An 18,955-nucleotide genomic window follows, 5' to 3' on the forward strand; every position below is an offset into this window, starting at 1 on the left:
ATGATTGTCATCCACTCAATTTCAAAGGGGATTTGAACCAAAGAATGAACTGCTGGCAGGTCTTTAGACAGAAGAGTTACCCTAGACCACATCTCCAACACATTTACTAGTTACTAATTACTAGTGTGCACAATTTTATTATTTTATACTTGGTCATTTTTTTTATACATATTTTTTGTATTATATGGTATACTATTTTAATCATGTATGTTTTACAAATCATGCAAATAAAAAAAAAAAAGTAGTAATTTGGATTATGAACTATGCCCATCTTTCTCTGTGTATACAATATTTATGTGGGTTGTTTATTCTAAGGATAGGGGTGACATCTGGTGGCACAGTTTGATGCTGCATGTCTAGTCTGTTTGGAACACCTTATTCGCCCCATATCCTGAATCACGGCGAGTGGTTTGTGCTGCTGCCACCACCACGCTCTCTCCCCTGATCACTGCTGAGACCCGATGGAACATGACAAAAGCGATTTTTAGTGACTCGAAAATATAACATTATGCCATGTTAATGGTGCCTGTGTGACTGGCCATTTTATCTATTTCCTGCATTATGCACAGGTGTTCAAGTGATACTAATTGGAGATGGGAAACACACTAGATGAGATTGCCCTGTGAACCAGCAGGGAAAAGTAGGCTCGTTGTATTTGTCTAATAAATTTGGGACTGTGCAGGACCCACCAGACCATGTTCATAAAATTAAAAGAAAATAAAAAAGGAAAATTAAAGAGGGTTTCTGAACAGAAAAGAAATGTGTGAATGCGCACTGGGTTATGCACAGAAATTTTTTTCCTTGTCACTATCTTGCTCAGACCTTTGATAGTGCAAGGGCTTGCATCTATTTCCAGTCTTCAGTCACAAATCTGCTACTTGAAAAAGGAAAACTGTCAGGTCTAGATCATGATAAAAAGGTCAAAGAGGCCGTGTTGAGCCTCAAAATGCACACCTCCTCCCTCCCCACTTTGACTGACTGAAATGCACAGTTTAGTGCTGCAAAACAGTCTCTGTATTTTAATCATTCAAGGCATGGAGGGAAGAAGTATACCTTCTAGACATTCAACACAGCCTCCTTGACCCTTCAGCTCAGAGCATTATGTAGATGTGATAGTTTCCCCTTAACTCTACAGAAAGGGAGGTAGACAGGTAGAGAGGATGACAGGATATTGGATAGGACAACAGCAATAGGGAGATATACACCAGGTGACAGATTACCAGTGAACTATTTGAAGAGATTTTTAAAGATTGGATGAGGGAACTCCCAATTCTTTGCTGTGGCTAGCAGAATTGACTCCTACTCTAAAAAGCACTATTAAAGAAAAAAGGGGAGCTTCTGTTACTTTAGTATGCTTAGAACAATGTAGAGAGCTCCCCAAAATCAAAATACCATCATTCAAAAAGTCTCTTATTAGTGCCTAGCTTTATGAATGTTACAGTATACTTCAATTGAATTGTTAGTGTTTTTTTCATGTGGTTAAGAACAAAAAAAACATCTGACTAACTTGCTAGCATTACATAGCTTATAATGAACATAAAAAGTTGCCCCATGCTTTAAACTGTTCAAATAAAGTAAAATTCTCTCATACACGCTAGACAGGAGAAAACTAGGTGGTCACTCACCCATGTCCTCTATACTCACCGAAGAATAGCTTTTAGATCTGGAGCGATGCCTGCGAGATGTATGATGATGCTGCCTTCTAGATCTAGACTTCTCTGCAACAGATGATTTTGTAGAATAACTCTCACTTTGGAATGAAATACTGTGAGTACCACGGCCATTCCTAGACCATGCCTTGTGCGAGGTTTCCCAGTATGGTCTCCTTCTATAGCTAGATAAAAATAAAATGTTTATAAGAATCTTTTTTTTTCTCTGAAAAAGCTAGGGCTTATTTTCGGAGTAGGTCATATTTTTTCCATGAACAACAACAACAACAACAACAACAACATTATGCTCGATTCCTTTACTATTGACAACAAAGAACATTCCTAGTCTAAGGGCCCGATTACATAAAATTCTGTGTAATAGCTCATGTTGAAAGTCGACTTGCAAGATGTCGGCTAATCTTTGTCTTTCAGCATGTTCTAAAGTTACAATCACAATAGCAACGCTCTGCTGCCCGTCGTACAGTGTAACAGGAGAAGCGGCAGCAGCAGACCACCACTCTCTTCTATGGCCCACGCAGATGATCTAAAGATCGTCCAGGGCAGCCCTCCTGCAGCTCCCCACGGCCCCCCTGCTCCATGTCTGTGCGTATAATAGCACAGACAGTGATTGGGGAACAAAGAAAGGAGCACTGACAGGTCGACGCTGGCTTCCTTCTCAATATCGACCCTGTAATAGGCCCTCAAGAACACTTGATAAATCTTTTCCAGAGTGTATACATTTAGCTTTCCCATCCCCGAACACTTATTACGGCTAAACGTTCCTGTCTTCTTTATAGGGGAGGAGAGGCAAGTTGCTGCTAGACAGTTCACCCCTCTGAAAGCAAAGGGGTCTGGCAATGAAATTCCATCACACTTGACCCCCGTCTTCACTGACATGTGTCTGGGACGACCCCATACACATTATACTGGCAATTTGTTCGGAACAGTGGGATCTTTACTCTTTACTCTTACAGTGCCCCCAGTTGGACTTACTACTTTACATTTAGCATACCTCCTGGAGCGAGATCTTGGTGGAGATTTCCAATAAGGTGAAAGTCGGCGGTGTCCGTTACATTCCCAGCTTGGAGAAAGTCTCTTTCGCTTCCATGCCCTGGTCTCTTCACGCGACCAGTGCCTCTTCCTTCGATGCATCTAGCAGTTTTGTAAAACTCAAACTTTAGTATTACATATGACATAGAAGATGGCTTCATTGCACAACCACCTAACATTGTTTTCCATCTTATTACAAGGGGGCCATATACAGCCATATAATACAATGCCTGCTTGAGTAGCCATTCTAACTCATAACACAGATATACCCTATGGGTTTGTGGACTAACCCATAACATGTCAAAGCACGTGTGAATCTTTCCTTACAAAATATGCATCATTCAGCTCAGTTCCTTTTGTGCTATAAATATAATAAATCACTGCAGTGCATTAGAGGAATCATACTTATAAATATGCTGTTTGCAGAGTCTACTCAGAGCAGCCCCCCCCCCCCCCCCCCCCCCGTGGCTTCTTCCTACACCACCAATTACCCAAAGATGGGGGGTGGGGGGCAGAGAGAAACCACTACTTACCACTCGGTCACTGCCTGGTCTGTTTACACTATCATATGTAGGCAAATAAGTGGGGAAAACACCCACCCCTATAAGTCATATTACACCTATTCTGTATGCAGCGCTGTTTTTGGTAACCAAAACTGCACTCTGTGAATCAAGTCAAACACATGACAACAAAACAACACAGCCTGTACAGATACAGTTAGATGTGTGACTAAGAATATGTATGCATTCCCTTTAAGAAGACAATGTATATTTTACTTTCATGAAAGAACTCACTATACTGTCCACATATGCAAACATAAGACATGCTCACAAAGGGATAAAACTTACTGTTGCCCTTCTCAGAATGAAGACAGTCCAGCTTTAAAAACCATGCTTCTGACTCTTCCACAATCACGCGTGAGGTATTCAGAAGACTGAAAAGAGAACAGGATTTGTTTTCTGACCTGGTAAATGAGCAGTTTCTGCCTGTACTGACACCATCTAATACAATTCTACACTGACCATAGGAAAGAGACCGTGTGTCCTTATATGGAGGCCACAAGAGGGTATTACACCGCCCAGCATAGCTGCTGTATATGACCGCAACATCTAACTACACAGTATCCTATTATAGCACAGGCTTATGTATGTAAAGGGGATTCCACACCTACAGCTGGTTGTGTGAGCTCAAATACAGAGGGTCTGTATGGATCCCATAAGAATACAACAATCTTTCAGTTTTTCTTCTGCACATTTAGATATCCATAACATTTTTATTTTTCTGACAACATGGCCATATTAAAAGCATGTTTTCTGCAGAAAGAGCTGGATTAAGTCAGCACTGTCATTACCAATAAAAAAAAAAAAAAAAAAAATGGTAAATAGGCAGGGGAGGTGATATAATGCATCTTTGAAATTTACGTAATGTATTTTTGTTTTTTACATGAAACAGGTTGTTACAAAATTGGCCACAAGGCATCTCACTTACTGGAAACTGCATTGAGGCTCCATCACTTTGGTCTTTAGCAAAAGAAAAAAAGAAAAAAAAAAGTAGGAAGTGACGTTAGATGCCCCTTTGCTGTGCACATACTGGCCCAGAAGTCTGATTGGTCAGCGGCTGTACACGCCCCTGTATACTGCTACAACTGAGTAAACTAACCTAAGGCCCCGCCCACCAGCTCAGACCAAAACACAGAAGCATGAGCAGCACAATAGGCACTAAATTGGCCTGGGGAGCGGCAGAATGTAAATCAAAACACAGTACACAATGCAGTTATTAACCCCTTAGTGACCGCCGCACGTATATTCACAGCGGCCACCAACGGGCTACATTCCGATGCGTACGCCTTTTAACGGCGGATGCATCGTAATAAACTACCGCCCGGCGGCAGCAGCAGTGCCGCTGTCCCCCCCCCCCCCCCCCCGTAACTGCCCCCTACCATGTCAGCGGCATCTAACGGGTGGCCGTGGGTCACTTGCACGATCGCGATATCCCGCGGCGCCGTCCGGTGTCCTGGTGGTCTCCATGGTGAGCCGGGGTCCTAATGAAGGCCCCCGGGGTCACCATGGAGATACCTCAAACACAACACAGCCCCCCCCAATAATAAAAATGCATTACATTCCCCATACACAATAAGAGTGATCAAAAACACAAATCCTATACATATTTGGTATGGTTACGTCCGTAACAACCCAATCTATAAAACTATAGCAATGATTAAACCGCACGACACACGCTGTATTAAAAAAAAAAAAAAAAAACACACAACAACAACAACAAAAAAAACCAGTACCAGAATAGCTGTATTTTATCAATCTGCTTTAGAAAATACGTTATAAAAGAGATCAAAAAGTCATATACATATAAAGCTTGGTATCAATAGAAACTACAGATCTTTCTGCAAAAAATAAGCACAAAACCAGCTTTGTTTCACAAAAGATAAGAACGCTATGGATCTTGCAATGTGGCGACAGTTTTTGTGGGTTTTTGCTAGGAAGATAGTTTCTATTGCACCAAAGTGGTAATTGTTAAAAGAAAAAAAACCTACAAAAATATGGTATCGCCGTAACCGTAGCGACCCAGAGAATACATGTATTAGGTTATTAGTGGCCGCCGATACGGATTTTTACGGCGATCACTAATGGGCTCTATACTGCTGCCATCAGCTCTTTATGGCGATGGTGCAGAATAGTGCAGCGGCGCCGGTATTGCCCGCAGCCCCCTCCACTCAGCTATCGGAGGTAGCTGAGGGGTTGGGGTAGAATGTGGGGCCAGTCCCGGCCAGTCCCCTCATATAGCAGTATAACGGCGGCCACCGGTAACTGGCATTGCCAGCGCAGCTGAACGCTTTCATCTCTTCTCACAGTGAACCCACAGTGAGGAGATGAAAACATGTCCCCCCCCCCCTGTCCCCAGAATTAACCCTAGTGACCTGGTCACTGACCCTCCCCTCACTGGGCGGCCATCTGATCCAAGATGGCTGCCGCCATCACTGTTAACAGACTCTGTTCACAGTGATGGATTCCTAAAAATGATCAAAGCTCCATTCTCTCCACAGAGAGCATGGGGCAATGATCGGGGACCACCCGGTGTGGTCCCAGTACAATCGATCAGCGGTATATACTATATACCACTGATCGCTTGTTCCAAATAGTGCCGACACTTTTTTACCCCTGTAACCAAAGTCAAAAGCCACCCCAGATAGCCAGTAAACACCCCCAGATAGCCAGTAAACACCCCCAGATTGGCACAGACTGCTCGTAACCAGATTGCCCATAACCACACCAGATTCCTTTTCGCAACCTCAGATAGCCAGTAAACACCCCGAGATTGTCCATTACCACCCCAGATAGCCAGTAAACACCCACATATTGCCTGTAACTAAAATGACACTCCTTCCCTTCTGAGCCCTGTTGTGTGCCCACACAGTGGTTTATGCCCACATATGGGGTACCGTTCTACTCAGGAGAACCTGTATTATATTGGGGTGAGTTTTTTCCCCTGTTCCTCGTGAAATTGAGAAATTTCAAACTAAAGTAACATATTATTGGAAAAATTCTATTTTTTCATTTTTACCATCTTCTTTTGAATACTTTCCTCTAATACCTATGGGGTCAAAATGGTCACCACACCCCAAGATGTATTCTTTGAGGGGTGTACTTTCCAAAATTGTGTGACTTTTGCGGGGGTTCTATTCTGCTGACACTACAAGGGAGCTGCAAACGCACCTGGTGCTCGGAAACTTCAGCAAAATCTGAACAGGAAATGCTAATTGTCGCTCCTTCCCTTCTGAGCCCTGCTGTGTGCCCATACAGTGGTTTACGCCCACATATGGGGTACCATTGTACTCAGGAGAACCTGCGTTACAAATTTTGGGGTGAGTTTTCTCTCATGTTGCTTATGAAAATGAGATACTTTAATCTTAAATATATTATTGGAAAATTTCTATTTTCCATTTTTTTCCGGCCTAATTGTGAATACTTTCCTCCAGCCCCTGTAGGGTTAAAATGCTCATTATACCCCTAGATTAATTCTTTAAGGTGTCTAGTTTCCAAAATGGGGTCACTTATGGGGGTTTACAATATACAAGCCTCCTAAATCAACTACAAAAAGAACTGGTGCCTAAAAAAAATATATATATAAAAAAAAAAAAGTCAGTTTTGGAAATTTTATGAAAATTTCATAATTTGCTGATACATTTCTAAGCCCCATAACACCCTAAAAAAGTGAAATATGTTTACTAAATTAAATCAGAATAAAGAGGACATATTCATAATGTGACTTACTAACTAATTTTTGTCATGTGACTTTCTTTTTTTTTAGAAGCAAAGAATTTCAAAGTTCGTAAAGTGCAAATTTTTCATGATATTTTGATGTTTTTCACATAAAAACACACAAGACAGTGACCAAATTTTGCCACTAACATAAAGTACCATATGTTACGAAAAAATCTCAGAATCACTAGCATATGTTAAAGCATCACTGAGCTATAAGCGCATAAAGTGAGACAGGTCAGATTTTGAAAAATGAGCCTGGCTTGGTCCCTAAGGTGTAAACTATTCATTTGCTGGGGGGAAGGGGGGTTATTCTTTATATGTCATGGCAGGTACACTTTATTTTATTTTGAGGGAGGAGGACAGTACAGATTCTGACTGATTTCTATGGGCCCATGCACACCTCCATTTTTGTCGCAGATCTGTGATGGGAGAGCAATTCATACCACTGTATTTGCAGCACTGACTCGCCAATAAGGCTGGGTTCACTTTGTGTGCATCCGTTTTTTCATTGACTTCCATTGTAAAAAAAAAAAAAAAAAAAAAAAAAAAAAGGATCAAAACGGATCTGTTTTTTTAACGGACACAAAAACGTAGCTGACACTACTTTTGTGTCCGTTAAAAAAAAAAAGATCCTTTTTTTACAATGGAAGTCAATGGAAAAACAGATCAAAACAGATGCACACTAATGCATCCGTTTTTCGGAAGAAAAAAAAAAATTGCAGAAACGCAGTGTGAACCTAGCCCAAGTCGATGGGTTTTTTTCATTTGTGAACCAAATATAGAAGGAGGATGTTTCCAGGCAACATCCCCCCCTTTTTAGCTACAGGGCAACATACAGGTGCATTGCTGTTTGTTTTTCTGGCGGGCGGCCAGGGCTGCGGGCAGGCAGGCTTTCAGCCGGTTAAAGGGGCCAGGTCCCATACACGCAGCGGGTTTTCAGCGTATATGGGACCCATTCAAATTCACAGTACTGGATCCGCAGTGAATTTCACTGCTAACTCGCAGTGTCAAATGCGCTGTGAACATACCCTTAAAGAGGTTACCCAGGATTATGGCTTCCTTAAAACAGCACCACTTGTCTCCAGGTTGTGTGTGGTATTACAACTCAACTCCATTAACTTCAATTGAACAGAGCTAATAAACTATAAACAAACCAAAGACACGCACAGAACCATTTTGGAGAAATCAGCCATATTATGCAACCCATTCAAAGGGCAACTGGCATTTTAAAGATTCAGAGATCAGCGAGGAGCGGGAAAACATTTGGTGGCAGATCACATCTTGTGGGCAGGGCTAAAAACCTATTGCTATTGGCCACACATCTCTCTGTGTAAACAGGGGATGTGCCACTGATAGCAATATATTTAAATGGCCACACAAAAGATACAGTGACTGTTCTAACTACATTACCTACATGGTGGATAGGTATATGGGAGACCATACTTACAAGGCAGGCTAACAACTGAAGGGGGGTACCTACATGGATCTAACCTACAGGGGTCTAAATACTATATGGATGCACAGAGATGATCTATACTATATGAGGGCACAGAGGGGCCTGAATACTATTTGGGGCACATATAGGCCATAACTGCTTATATTGGGGCACAGTAGGGACAATGTTACCGTGTGAGATTTAAAGTGGGTTATCCGGCATTAGAAGAACATTGCCACTTTCTTCCAGAGAACACGTCTCTCGCCTCCAGTTCAGGTGACTTTGTTCAGATGAAATGTAGATTTTTTTTTTTTTTTTTTTTTAGCCCATTTCACCCAGCCCTAGTATAGGCTCTTTATTTTCTATGGCAGCAGCAATATATTGAGAATTGTGTAAGGCAGGAGCCATGCACCCGCTGCTCAGCTGTACACAGAACTTACACAATGGAAGACCAGAAGCAGCTGGTTCCATTTACTGTGCAGTGAAGGCGTCAAGAGCAGCAATAAGGCAGCACGGTGGCTCAGTGGTTAGCACTGTAGCCTTGCAGCGCTGGGGTCCTGGGTACAAAGGACCAAGGGCAACATCTGCAAAGAGTTTGTATGTTCTCTCCATGTTTGCGTGGGTTTCCTCCCACACCCAAAACATGTTTTCATACTTGCAGCGGAATAAAGATTCCGCTATATGTAAACCCATAAAAGTGACAGTACCAGGAATAGCTGCGGTTTTCACTGTGATCCGGTACATGTGACCCACCTTTAGGACTCATTCACACCTGCAGGATCTGCAGCAGATTTCATGCATCATTTAGCTGCACTGATATCTGCAGGACATCCTGTGTGAGTGTATGGAGCCTGAAGAAGCTCTGACGAGGCTGAAGTTGGTTTCTTATTTGGCCAGTTTCTTATTCAGAGGATTTTTCTTTTTCCTGTTTCAGCTATTATTCTTACAGAAAATGTATAATATTCATACCCCAACGTAAGTGAGGGGCCCGGTGATAAAAATGGCCAAAAGGACCCCAAGGTTGGCATAAAAATGGGCATCAAAGTAAAAACACTAAATTATGATTTAAAAATAAAATTGACTTTGGGCCACTGATCTCACACTGATAATACACAAAGAGGGATGCCCAGCATCACATCCAAGAGAGTCCAGCCTGGCCCAAACTGGTTCTGGGTATAAAAACTGGCATCAAAGTGGGCACATAGGCATTTTTCATGATTTGAATAAGTAACAGCTGTTTTCAAAGGGTTAAATGAGTTTGGGCCACTGATCTCACAGTGATAATACACAGAGAGGGGCCCCGCATCACATTGATAACACACAGAGTAGCTCCAGCGCTCCTAATGGTCTTTATGTACAGTGTGGCAAACGACAAACTGCACCACAATGGCATTGAGGATGAAGATAATAGACATCCCATCATCCATGGCGTCTCTGCTGCAATAGGGACATATCAGCTGGTTAGATTTCGCTCACCTCCAGGTAGTTCCCCTTTAAGGCCAGCTCACAGAGTAAAATCGGTGGAATTCTGCATCGGAACTCTCCGCTGCAGAATCCGGCCTGCCTCAGTGACATACAGTCTGTCTATGGGAGGGATCGCGCACCTTCCGTTCTCCTCATCTCTCCACTCGAGAAGAGGAGAACGGAGGCGCGCGATCCCTCCCATAGACAGACTGTATGTCACTGATTTGGCAGCGGAGAGTTCCGACATTTGCTCCATTGTACATACAGACCATTAGGAGCACTGGAGCTACTCTCTGTGTTATCAATGTGATGCGGGCCATCCCTACCTGTGTATTATCACTGTGATGCGGGGCATCCCTCTCTGTATATTATCAGTGTAAGATCAGTGACCCGAACTCATTTAACCCTTTGAAAACACCTGTTACTTCAAATCATGAAAAATGCCTATGTGCCCACTTTGATGCCAGTTTTTATACCCAGAACCAGTTTGGGCCAGGCTGGACTCTCTTGGATGTGATGCGGGGCATCCCTCTCTGTGTGTTATCACAGTGAGATCAGTGGCCCAAAGTCAATTTTATTTTTAAATCAGAATTTAGTGTTTTTACTTTGATGCCCATTTTTATGCCAACCTTGGGCTCCTTTTGACCATATTTATCACCGGTCCCCTCAACTTACAGTAGGGTATGAATATTATACATTTTCTGTAAGAATAATAGCTAAAACAGGAAAAAGAAAAATCCTCTGAATAAGAAACCAACTTCAGCCTGCGGCCCCACAATGGTAATCCTGGCTGTGATGGTTACAGAGGGGACAGCCCATGTGCAGCCAGTACAGGGGAGCCCTCAGTATACAGTGTAACCCGTGTATATACGGCATGCCCTCCTGTCAGGACACCTGTAGCGTTACGGCCCACACTGCCGCGCTCTATTCACACCCTGCGGATATCAAGCTTGAGGCTCCTACTTAGTCCCCCATGTGCGGCTGTAACTCCCAGGGGACGGTGGTTGTTTACCAGCCCGGTGAGGGCACCGCGTATAACCGCCACAGAGGGCAGACCGTGCTCACCTGCAGTTTCCTCTCCAGCACCGGCATTAGTCCCGCAGGGCCCCGTCCTATACATGAGGCGACGACCGGGTCACGGCGCCGAAAAACACTTCTCACGTCCTCCCGTTTCCACAGAGATAGGACGCCGAATACACGAAGCAGGACGCGGGTCACATGAACCAGTTACCGGGCTGAAGGAACCCACTCGGTACTGGCAGACCGGCGTCCGTTACCTAGTTCACCACCTCCAGCACCGAACCTAGTACGGGATCCCGTGACGTCAGATAGCTATAACCCCGCCCACACTACGTCTGGCGTTAATTGGCCGCGAGTGTTCACGTGATGCTGACAGTCGTGTCCACGTGGTATATGTTTGTCAGCCAAGCAGTGAGCCGTTCCGATGGCGGGAAGTGGTGTCTGAGTCAGTTGTCCCGTACATGGCGAGAAGGGCGGGAGGCGGACGGGGCAGGAGCCGGCATCATTCGAAACGGGATTTCATTTCAAATGTTACGAATGCAATGGCGGGGAATGAGGACGGATGTGACCAGGAATGGCTCCTCAGTTACTATGGGCGGCTGCAGTATGGATGGCAGCCACTGGTTCTCTGAGCAGCCTGCCCATGGGTGTCATGTGTTCTTCTTGTTACTTCGAGAGACATAGACCAGTTTTTAAACCCTGCAACTATAGTTAATTTATTTCTATATTATGATGGAGCAATAGGTGGCACATATATAGAAAGCAGGAAGAAAAAGAATCAACATTATTTCCTATGGGGAAACATCTAAAATAGGGTTTAATTAGATAAACCCGGAATGAGCAGGATTTTTCTGTAGTTCTCAGTGGACTGAGCGTATACACCACTGATACCTACCCTTGCACAGGTAGGGTATCACACATTCACAGTCCACTGAGCATTACAAAACAATCCTGTTCAGTCCGGATCTATCTCACTAATAAAACCAATTAAAACCATATTTTACATGTTTCCCCATAGGAAATGATGTTCATCCTTTTTCTTCATGGTTTTTTTTCTGTTTATTCCGGGTCTATCTTGCACAGGGAAAGAACTAAACCACTTTTTCTATTGAATATGCCCCTATTTCAATATCTATATATCCCTTTCATTTCAGGTGTACCTTGCACAGGTAAGGTATAACACATCGGTATTTATGGTGTATACTCTCAGTCCACTGAGCACTACAGAAAAATCCTGTTCATTCCGGGTCTATCTAATTAAACCAATATTAAAACCATATTTTAGATATTTTCCTATAGGAAACAATGTTCATTCCTTTTCTTCATTCTTTTTCTTCATGCTTTTTAGTATGTCCCGCAATTGGGCAAGGTTCACCCTGTGCTTATATGGCGCCTCCCTGGTATCCTTTGTCGCCCTCTGTGCTGGTGATTGACAGGAAAAGAAGCTTCTAATAGTCTCTTTACCTGTAAACACCAGGGCAGAGCGCACTGACAGGAGAAGAGCTGTGACTAGTTAGGGCCGGGTCTCAGCCCCACGCCTAGTTGATGGCGATCTGCCTGCACTGCGCTGGATTTAAAGCGGCACTATCAGCAGGTTGTACTGAGGGAACCTGCTGATATGTCACAGAAGCCCTTTACCTTAGGAGTTCATTGTTATAAACTCTCCTCTGCACCTCTGCATTTTTCATAAAGTCACTAATTGCCCCAATACAAATGTGAGCATTTGGGGTGTTGCCTTTGTCCCAGAGCACCACTTTGTCCTGCCCAGTCCTCCCCCCTTTTGTCCTGCCCCCTCCCGTCCAGTTCACCCCACTATGCATATTCATATATGCATACTGGCCTCTTCCCAGCGCATGTGCCAGGAAGCTGTCCATCTCCGTCATCCTCTGGCATGCCTCTCCTCCTTCTCTCTCTCATCTTTCCTTGCTGGTTCCTATGAAGTTCACCTTTTCTATTTGGTCAGATTGTGCAACCAAATTTAAACTTTACTCGCCCATCTTAATTCCTTCCTGCTCTATCCAGATTTCTCCCCAGGTCTTGAATCGCATACGGTTGGGACATGGTCTGTTAAAAATCTTTTCCCGTTCGCTGACGTGGTAGATCCCCTTACTCGAACTTTGTTTCCCTTTGAAAAAATTGGTAGACAGGAATGATCTCCCTACTTCTGAACGCTTCTCCTACCTGCAATCACACCATTTCATGTTATGCTATTTGGGGTCCCTTACAGCAGGGTTTCTCAACCTGCGGTACGCGTACCCCAAGGGGTACGCAGCGCAGGCTGAAGGGGTACGCGGGAGGGCTGGGTGATTCAAACACTGTGAGGTCTGGTGCGGAGCGGCAGAGTGAAGGAGCTCACATGTAACTGTCCCTCTGTGTCCCCTGTGGCAGTGCGGAGCTAGTGGTGATGTGGATGGAGGAGCTGCTTCCTGTGTGACCCGGTCCCCGCAGTACACATGCTGCTGCTGGCCCTATCTGTGAGGGAGCTAAGAAGGCACTGAGGCTGCAGAGGGGTCCAGCCGATAAGTGTCTCCCCAGCAGGGCTACTGGAGGCCAGGGAGCACGGACCCCACTACAGATGGAGGTAATGGGTGTGTAGGAGGGGGGAGATGTTCCAGGGCTAGGGGCACACAGGATTTTACCCCTGGTCGGTCCCGGAATCTCCTGGCAAGCCCCGCCCCCTATTGATAAGCCCCGCCACCCGCGGGAGGTGTATATTAACTACTGTTACAGGTCTCCCAGCTTTCCAGCATCATCTTTTGAAGTGAGTACGATGGGGGTCACCCAGCTTTACAGTATGTTATACTCAGTATAATGGGGGTCACCCAGAATCTTATACTCAGTATAATGGGGGTCACCCAGCATCTTATACTCAGTATAATGGGGGTCACCCAGCATCTTATACTCAGGATAATGGGGGTCACCCAGCATCTTATACTCAGTATAATGGGGTCACCCAGCATCTTATACTCAGGATAATGGGGTCACCCAGCATCTTATACTCAGTATAATGTGGGTCACCCAGCATCTTATACTCAGTATAATGGGGGTCACCCAGCATCCTATACTCAGGATAATGGGGGTCACCCAGCATCTTATACTCAGTATAATGGGGTCACCCAGCATCTTATACTCAGTATACTGGGGACACCCAGCATCTTATACTCAGTATAAGGGGGTCACCCAGCAGCATCTTATACTGAGTATAAGGGGGTCACCCAGCAGCATCTTATACTGAGTATAAGGGGGGTCACCCAGCAGCATCTTATACTGAGTATAAGGGGGTCACCCAGCAGCATCTTATACTGAGTATAAGGGGGTCACCCAGCAGCATCTTATACTGAGTATAAGGGGGTCACCCAGCAGCATCTTATACTGAGTATAAGGGGGTCACCCAGCAGCATCTTATACTAAGTATAAGGGGGTCACCCAGCAGCATCTTATACTGAGTATAAGGGGGTCACCCAGCAGCATCTTATACTGAGTATAAGGGGGTCACCCAGCAGCATCTTATACTGAGTATAAGGGGGTCACCCAGCAGCATCTTATACTGAGTATAAGTGAGTCACCCAGCAGCATCTTATACTGAGTATAAGGGGGTCACCCAGCAGCATCTTATACTGAGTATAAGGGGGTCACCCAGCAGCATCTTATACTGAGTATAAGGGGGTCACCCAGCAGCATCTTATACTGAGTATAAGGGGGTCACCCAGCAGCATTTTATACTGAGTATAAGGGGGTCACCCAGCAGCATCTTATACTGAGTATAAGGGGGTCACCCAGCAGCATCTTATACTGAGTATAAGGGGGTCACCCAGCAGCATCTTATACTGAGTATAAGGGGGTCACCCAGCAGCATCTTATACTGAGTATAAGGGGGTCACCCAGCAGCATCTTATACTGAGTATAAGGGGGTCACCCAGCATCTTATACTGAGCCAGTGCACAAAGGATGGAACTGGCTGCACGGGAACACCAAACATGGCAGGAGGTATGTGGCTACATAGGAGGACCATACCTGGCTAAATGAGGACGTACCTGGCTACATGGAGGAGGTATCTGGTTGCATGCGGACATATCCTGCATACTTAACAGAAAGGAGAATATCTAGCTACAGGTGACATGTATGGGTGAAGTGGGCATACTAGGTTGTATGGGTCATAACTGGCTGCAGGGGGCATATCTGGTGGTGGTAGGAATACCTAGCTACTGGCATATCAGGTTTTAGGAAAGATTGCATCTAGCTACAGGGTGGGCATTATTACTGACCACAGAAAGCATTATTATTGGGAGAGAGGGCATTATTATTTCTACAGGGGGCATTATCTGACATTACTGGGTCCTACAGATCAGACGATGCTGCAGTTGGTTTCCTATTCAGCAGTTTCTTATTCACAGGATTTTTAGTACAGATAGGGATGTCCCTTATCACACCCACACGCTGAGTCCAGCCTGGCCCAAAGTGGTTCTGGGTGTAAAAACTGGTAATAAAGTAAAGGATGTCAAAAATCATTTAACCATTAAAAACAACAGTTACTTTAATGCCAGTTTTTACACCCAGAACCACTTTGGGCCAGGCTGGACTCTCTTGGATGTGATGCGGGGCATCCCTCTCTGTGTGCTGGCAGTGTGAGATCAGTTGCTCAAAGTCAATTTTATTTTTTTTAAACCACAATTTTGTGGTTTCACTTTGATGCCTATATTTATGCAAACCACTGGGTAGTCTGCACTATCTTAAATTTTCTGTAAAAAAGTTGCCAAAAAATCCTGTGAATAAGAAACCAACCTCAGCATTGTACAGATCAGTCACATTGTTATGTGGGGTCTGATCTGGGAATCAACTGCTGACAGAGACTTTATACAGAGCCTATGGCTGCAGTGTGATCTCAGCCTCAATAAGGCAAGACTTATAATTGATCGCATGCTTGGGGGGTACTCGGCTGGAGCATCCTATCACATGGGGGTACTTGGCTTGAAAAGGTTGAGAAACACTGCCTTACAGCATCTCAGCCGACCAGCTTTGAACAGCTAGTTCGTATGGGCACTTCCACAAGAGGATTGATTTCTGATATCTACACTATCCTGAATTCCCCATTAGATGACCCCCCTGTGAGGCATAAATATATGGACAAATGGGTGGCTATATTGGGGAGACAATTATCCCCGGAATGCTGAAATATTGTGTGGGATACAGCTGCAACTTCTTCCATTTGTACCACACATAAAGAAACACATAAACTCGTGATGTTCTGGTACCATACTCCAGAACTCCTCCACAAACTTAATAGCTCTGTGTCACCTGTGTGCTGGAGATGCATGAAAGAGGTGGGGTCTTTATTCCACATTTTCTGGGAATGTCCTCTTATTACAGGCTTTTGGTCTGTGGTCTGTCCTCCAGAATACTGCAGAAATCTATCCCCCTGGAATCTGCCTACTTAACCCTTTAAGGACGTGGCCCATTTTCGTTTTTACGTTTTCGGTTTTTCCTCCTTGTGTTTAAAAGGTCATAGCACTTGCATTTTTCCACCTAGAAACCCACATGACCCCTTATTTTTTGCGTCACTAATTGTACTTTGCAATTACAGGCTGAATTTTTGCATAAAGTACACTGCGAAACCAGAAAAAAATTCAAAGTGTGGTGAAATTGAAAAAAAAAACGCATTTCTTTTATTTGGGGGAAATGTGTTTTTACGCCATTCGCCCTGGGGTAAAACTGACTTGTTATGCGTGTTCCTCAAGTTGTTACGATTAAAACGATATATAACATGTATAACTTATATTGTATCGGATGGCCTGTAAAAAATTCAAACCGTTGTTAACCAATATACGTTCCTTAAAATCGCTCCATTCCCAGGCTTATAGCGCTTTTATCCTTTGGTCTATGGGGCTGTGCGAGGTGTCATTTTTTGCGCCATGATGTGATCTTTCTATCGGTACCTTGATTGCCCATATACGTCTTTTTGATCGCTTTTTATTACATTTTTTCTGGATTTGATGCGACCAAAAATGCGCAGTTTTGCACTTTGGGATTTTTTTGGGCTGACGCCGTTTACCGTACGAGATCAGGAATGTGATTAATAGTTCGGGCGATTACGCACGCGGCGATACCAAACATGTTTATTTATTTATTTATTTGTTTACTTTTATTTAAAACCTGGGAAAAGGGGGGTGATTCAGACTTTTATTAGGGGAGGGGGCTTTTTACTATTAACAACACTTTATTTTTTTTTTTTTTACACATATACTAGAAGCCCCCCTGGGGGACTTCTAGTATATACACTTGGATCTCTCATTGAGATCTCTGCAGCATAGCTATGCTGCAGAGATCCATGAGATCGGCACTCGTTGGCTTTCGGCTGCTGCAGCCTAAAACTAACGCGGGCCGAGCCGAGGACGGCGCCATCTTGGACGCGTCCCCGGCCGGCATCAGTAACGGAGATCGCTCCTCCGGGACAAGGTCCCGGAGGAGCGATCTCCCCCACTAGACCCCAGGGAAACGTTGCCTCCGGTAATCGGAGGCAGCTGTCAACTTTGACAGCTGCCTCCGATTAGCTAATTAGCGGGCACGGCGATCAGACCGTGCCCGCTAATAGCAGCGGTCCCGGGCTACTCGCGGCACCCGGGATCGCGGCACTTCAAAGCGGGGCCGCCGCGCGGCCCCGCTTTGAAGTTCAAGTGCGGACATATGACGTACCGGTACGTCATATGTCCTTAAGAGGTTAAAGGGGTTGTCCAGCAAAAATCTTTTTCTTTCAAATCAACTGGTATCAGAAAGTTATATAGATTTGTAATTTACTTCTATTAAAAAATCTCAAGTCTTCCCATACTTATCAGCTACTGTATGTCATGCAGGAAATGTTGTTTTATTTTCAGTCTGACACAGTGCTCTCTGCTGACATCTCTGGCCGAGACGCTGTCTCGGTTTTCTATGAATCCCCATAGAAGACCTTTCCTGCTGTGGACAATGCCTGTCTCAGCCAGAGATGTCAGCAGAGAGCACTGTGTCAGACTGAAAATAAAACAACACTTCCTGCATGAGATATAGGAGCTAATAATTATGGGAAGACTGGAGATTTTTTAATAGAAGTAAATTACAAATCTGTATAACTTTCTGACGCCAGTTGATATGAAAGAAAAAGATTTCCGCTGGACATCCCCTTTAACCTTACCCCTAACACTCTGGGGAAGAAACCAACTAAGCTTTTCCTAGCTATGCTCACTGCGGCTAAATCTTTAATTGCTCAGTCTTGGAAACAAACGAATCCCCCTTCGGTAGACTGTTTCTTGGGGAGAATGAAGCAGAATCCCTTACATTCAGTGTGCTATAGCAATTGCGGCATTTAAGTGTGTCAGTGACAGCAGCAGCTCCCTAACAGAGTGACTGTGGGGTACTGATTTGTTTTGCTTCATATGAAGTAGTAAAATATTAGAAAAGCTATGTAAAGTTGAGTATTGTTGTATTAGGAATGACCTATAGAATAAAGATAACACATCTTAGTAAAGTGCATTGCATAAACAGCCTATGGCTATTGCTGTATCCCGGTTTTCCAGGCGGTCCCCCCGCTGTATCCACCCTCTCCATGGAGGTTTAAGACAGCGGGAATCATTGCTGAGAGTCCGGGTTCGTACGAACCCGAACCTCGGCAGGTTAGGACCATCCCTAGTATAATTGTTCCTGAAAAAAATCAAGTGCTTGCAAGATGGAGGGAAAAATAAGAGTTATGGCTCTTAGAAGGCGAGGAGGGAAAAACGTAATCTCAGACAAGAAAATGTGTGTCTTTAAGGCTAAAATTCGCTGTGTTTTTAAGTTGTTAAAGGTGTATGTACAGTTCTAACTTCAACTGCAACTTCTATAAATAGGCAGTGTCCTTTCAATAAACTTTGCATAGATCGGTAGTACAAGTGAATATAAGAAACTTTGTAGTGTATGTTATCAAACAAAGATGCTTCCTTTTCTTATCAAGTCCCCAAATAAACATAAAAAGACTTTTTTTTTTTTTTTTAATAGCAGCAGGTAAAGGTGAATCCATGCAGCGTCCTGCTAAGTGCATGCAGACAGGAGCA

At 44.2% G+C, this 18,955-nt stretch overlaps 1 protein-coding gene across 2 annotated transcripts in view; it reads right to left on the reverse strand.

Annotated features, from left to right (window-relative positions):
• The window catches only part of CLK3 (CDC like kinase 3), a 28,551-nt gene extending 17,326 nt beyond the window's left edge, over nucleotides 1-11,225 (reverse strand). The window contains exons 1-4 of one of the 2 annotated variants that reach the window (XM_069981526.1): nucleotides 10,941-11,224; nucleotides 3,548-3,633; nucleotides 2,662-2,801; nucleotides 1,645-1,834 (exon numbers count right to left, since the gene is read on the reverse strand). In XM_069981526.1, coding sequence (XP_069837627.1) covers nucleotides 1,645-1,834; nucleotides 2,662-2,801 — 330 coding nt within the window. In that variant the 5' untranslated portion in view covers nucleotides 3,548-3,633; nucleotides 10,941-11,224. Of the gene's footprint in view, nucleotides 1-1,644; nucleotides 1,835-2,661; nucleotides 2,802-3,547; nucleotides 3,634-10,940 lie in introns of both variants that reach the window. The other variant, XM_069981517.1, reaches the window with a different exon arrangement.
• Between the last annotated feature and the right edge of the window lie 7,730 nt (nucleotides 11,226-18,955).

Source organism: Dendropsophus ebraccatus, chromosome 1, assembly GCF_027789765.1.
Source record: "Dendropsophus ebraccatus isolate aDenEbr1 chromosome 1, aDenEbr1.pat, whole genome shotgun sequence".
NCBI lineage: Eukaryota > Metazoa > Chordata > Amphibia > Anura > Hylidae > Dendropsophus > Dendropsophus ebraccatus.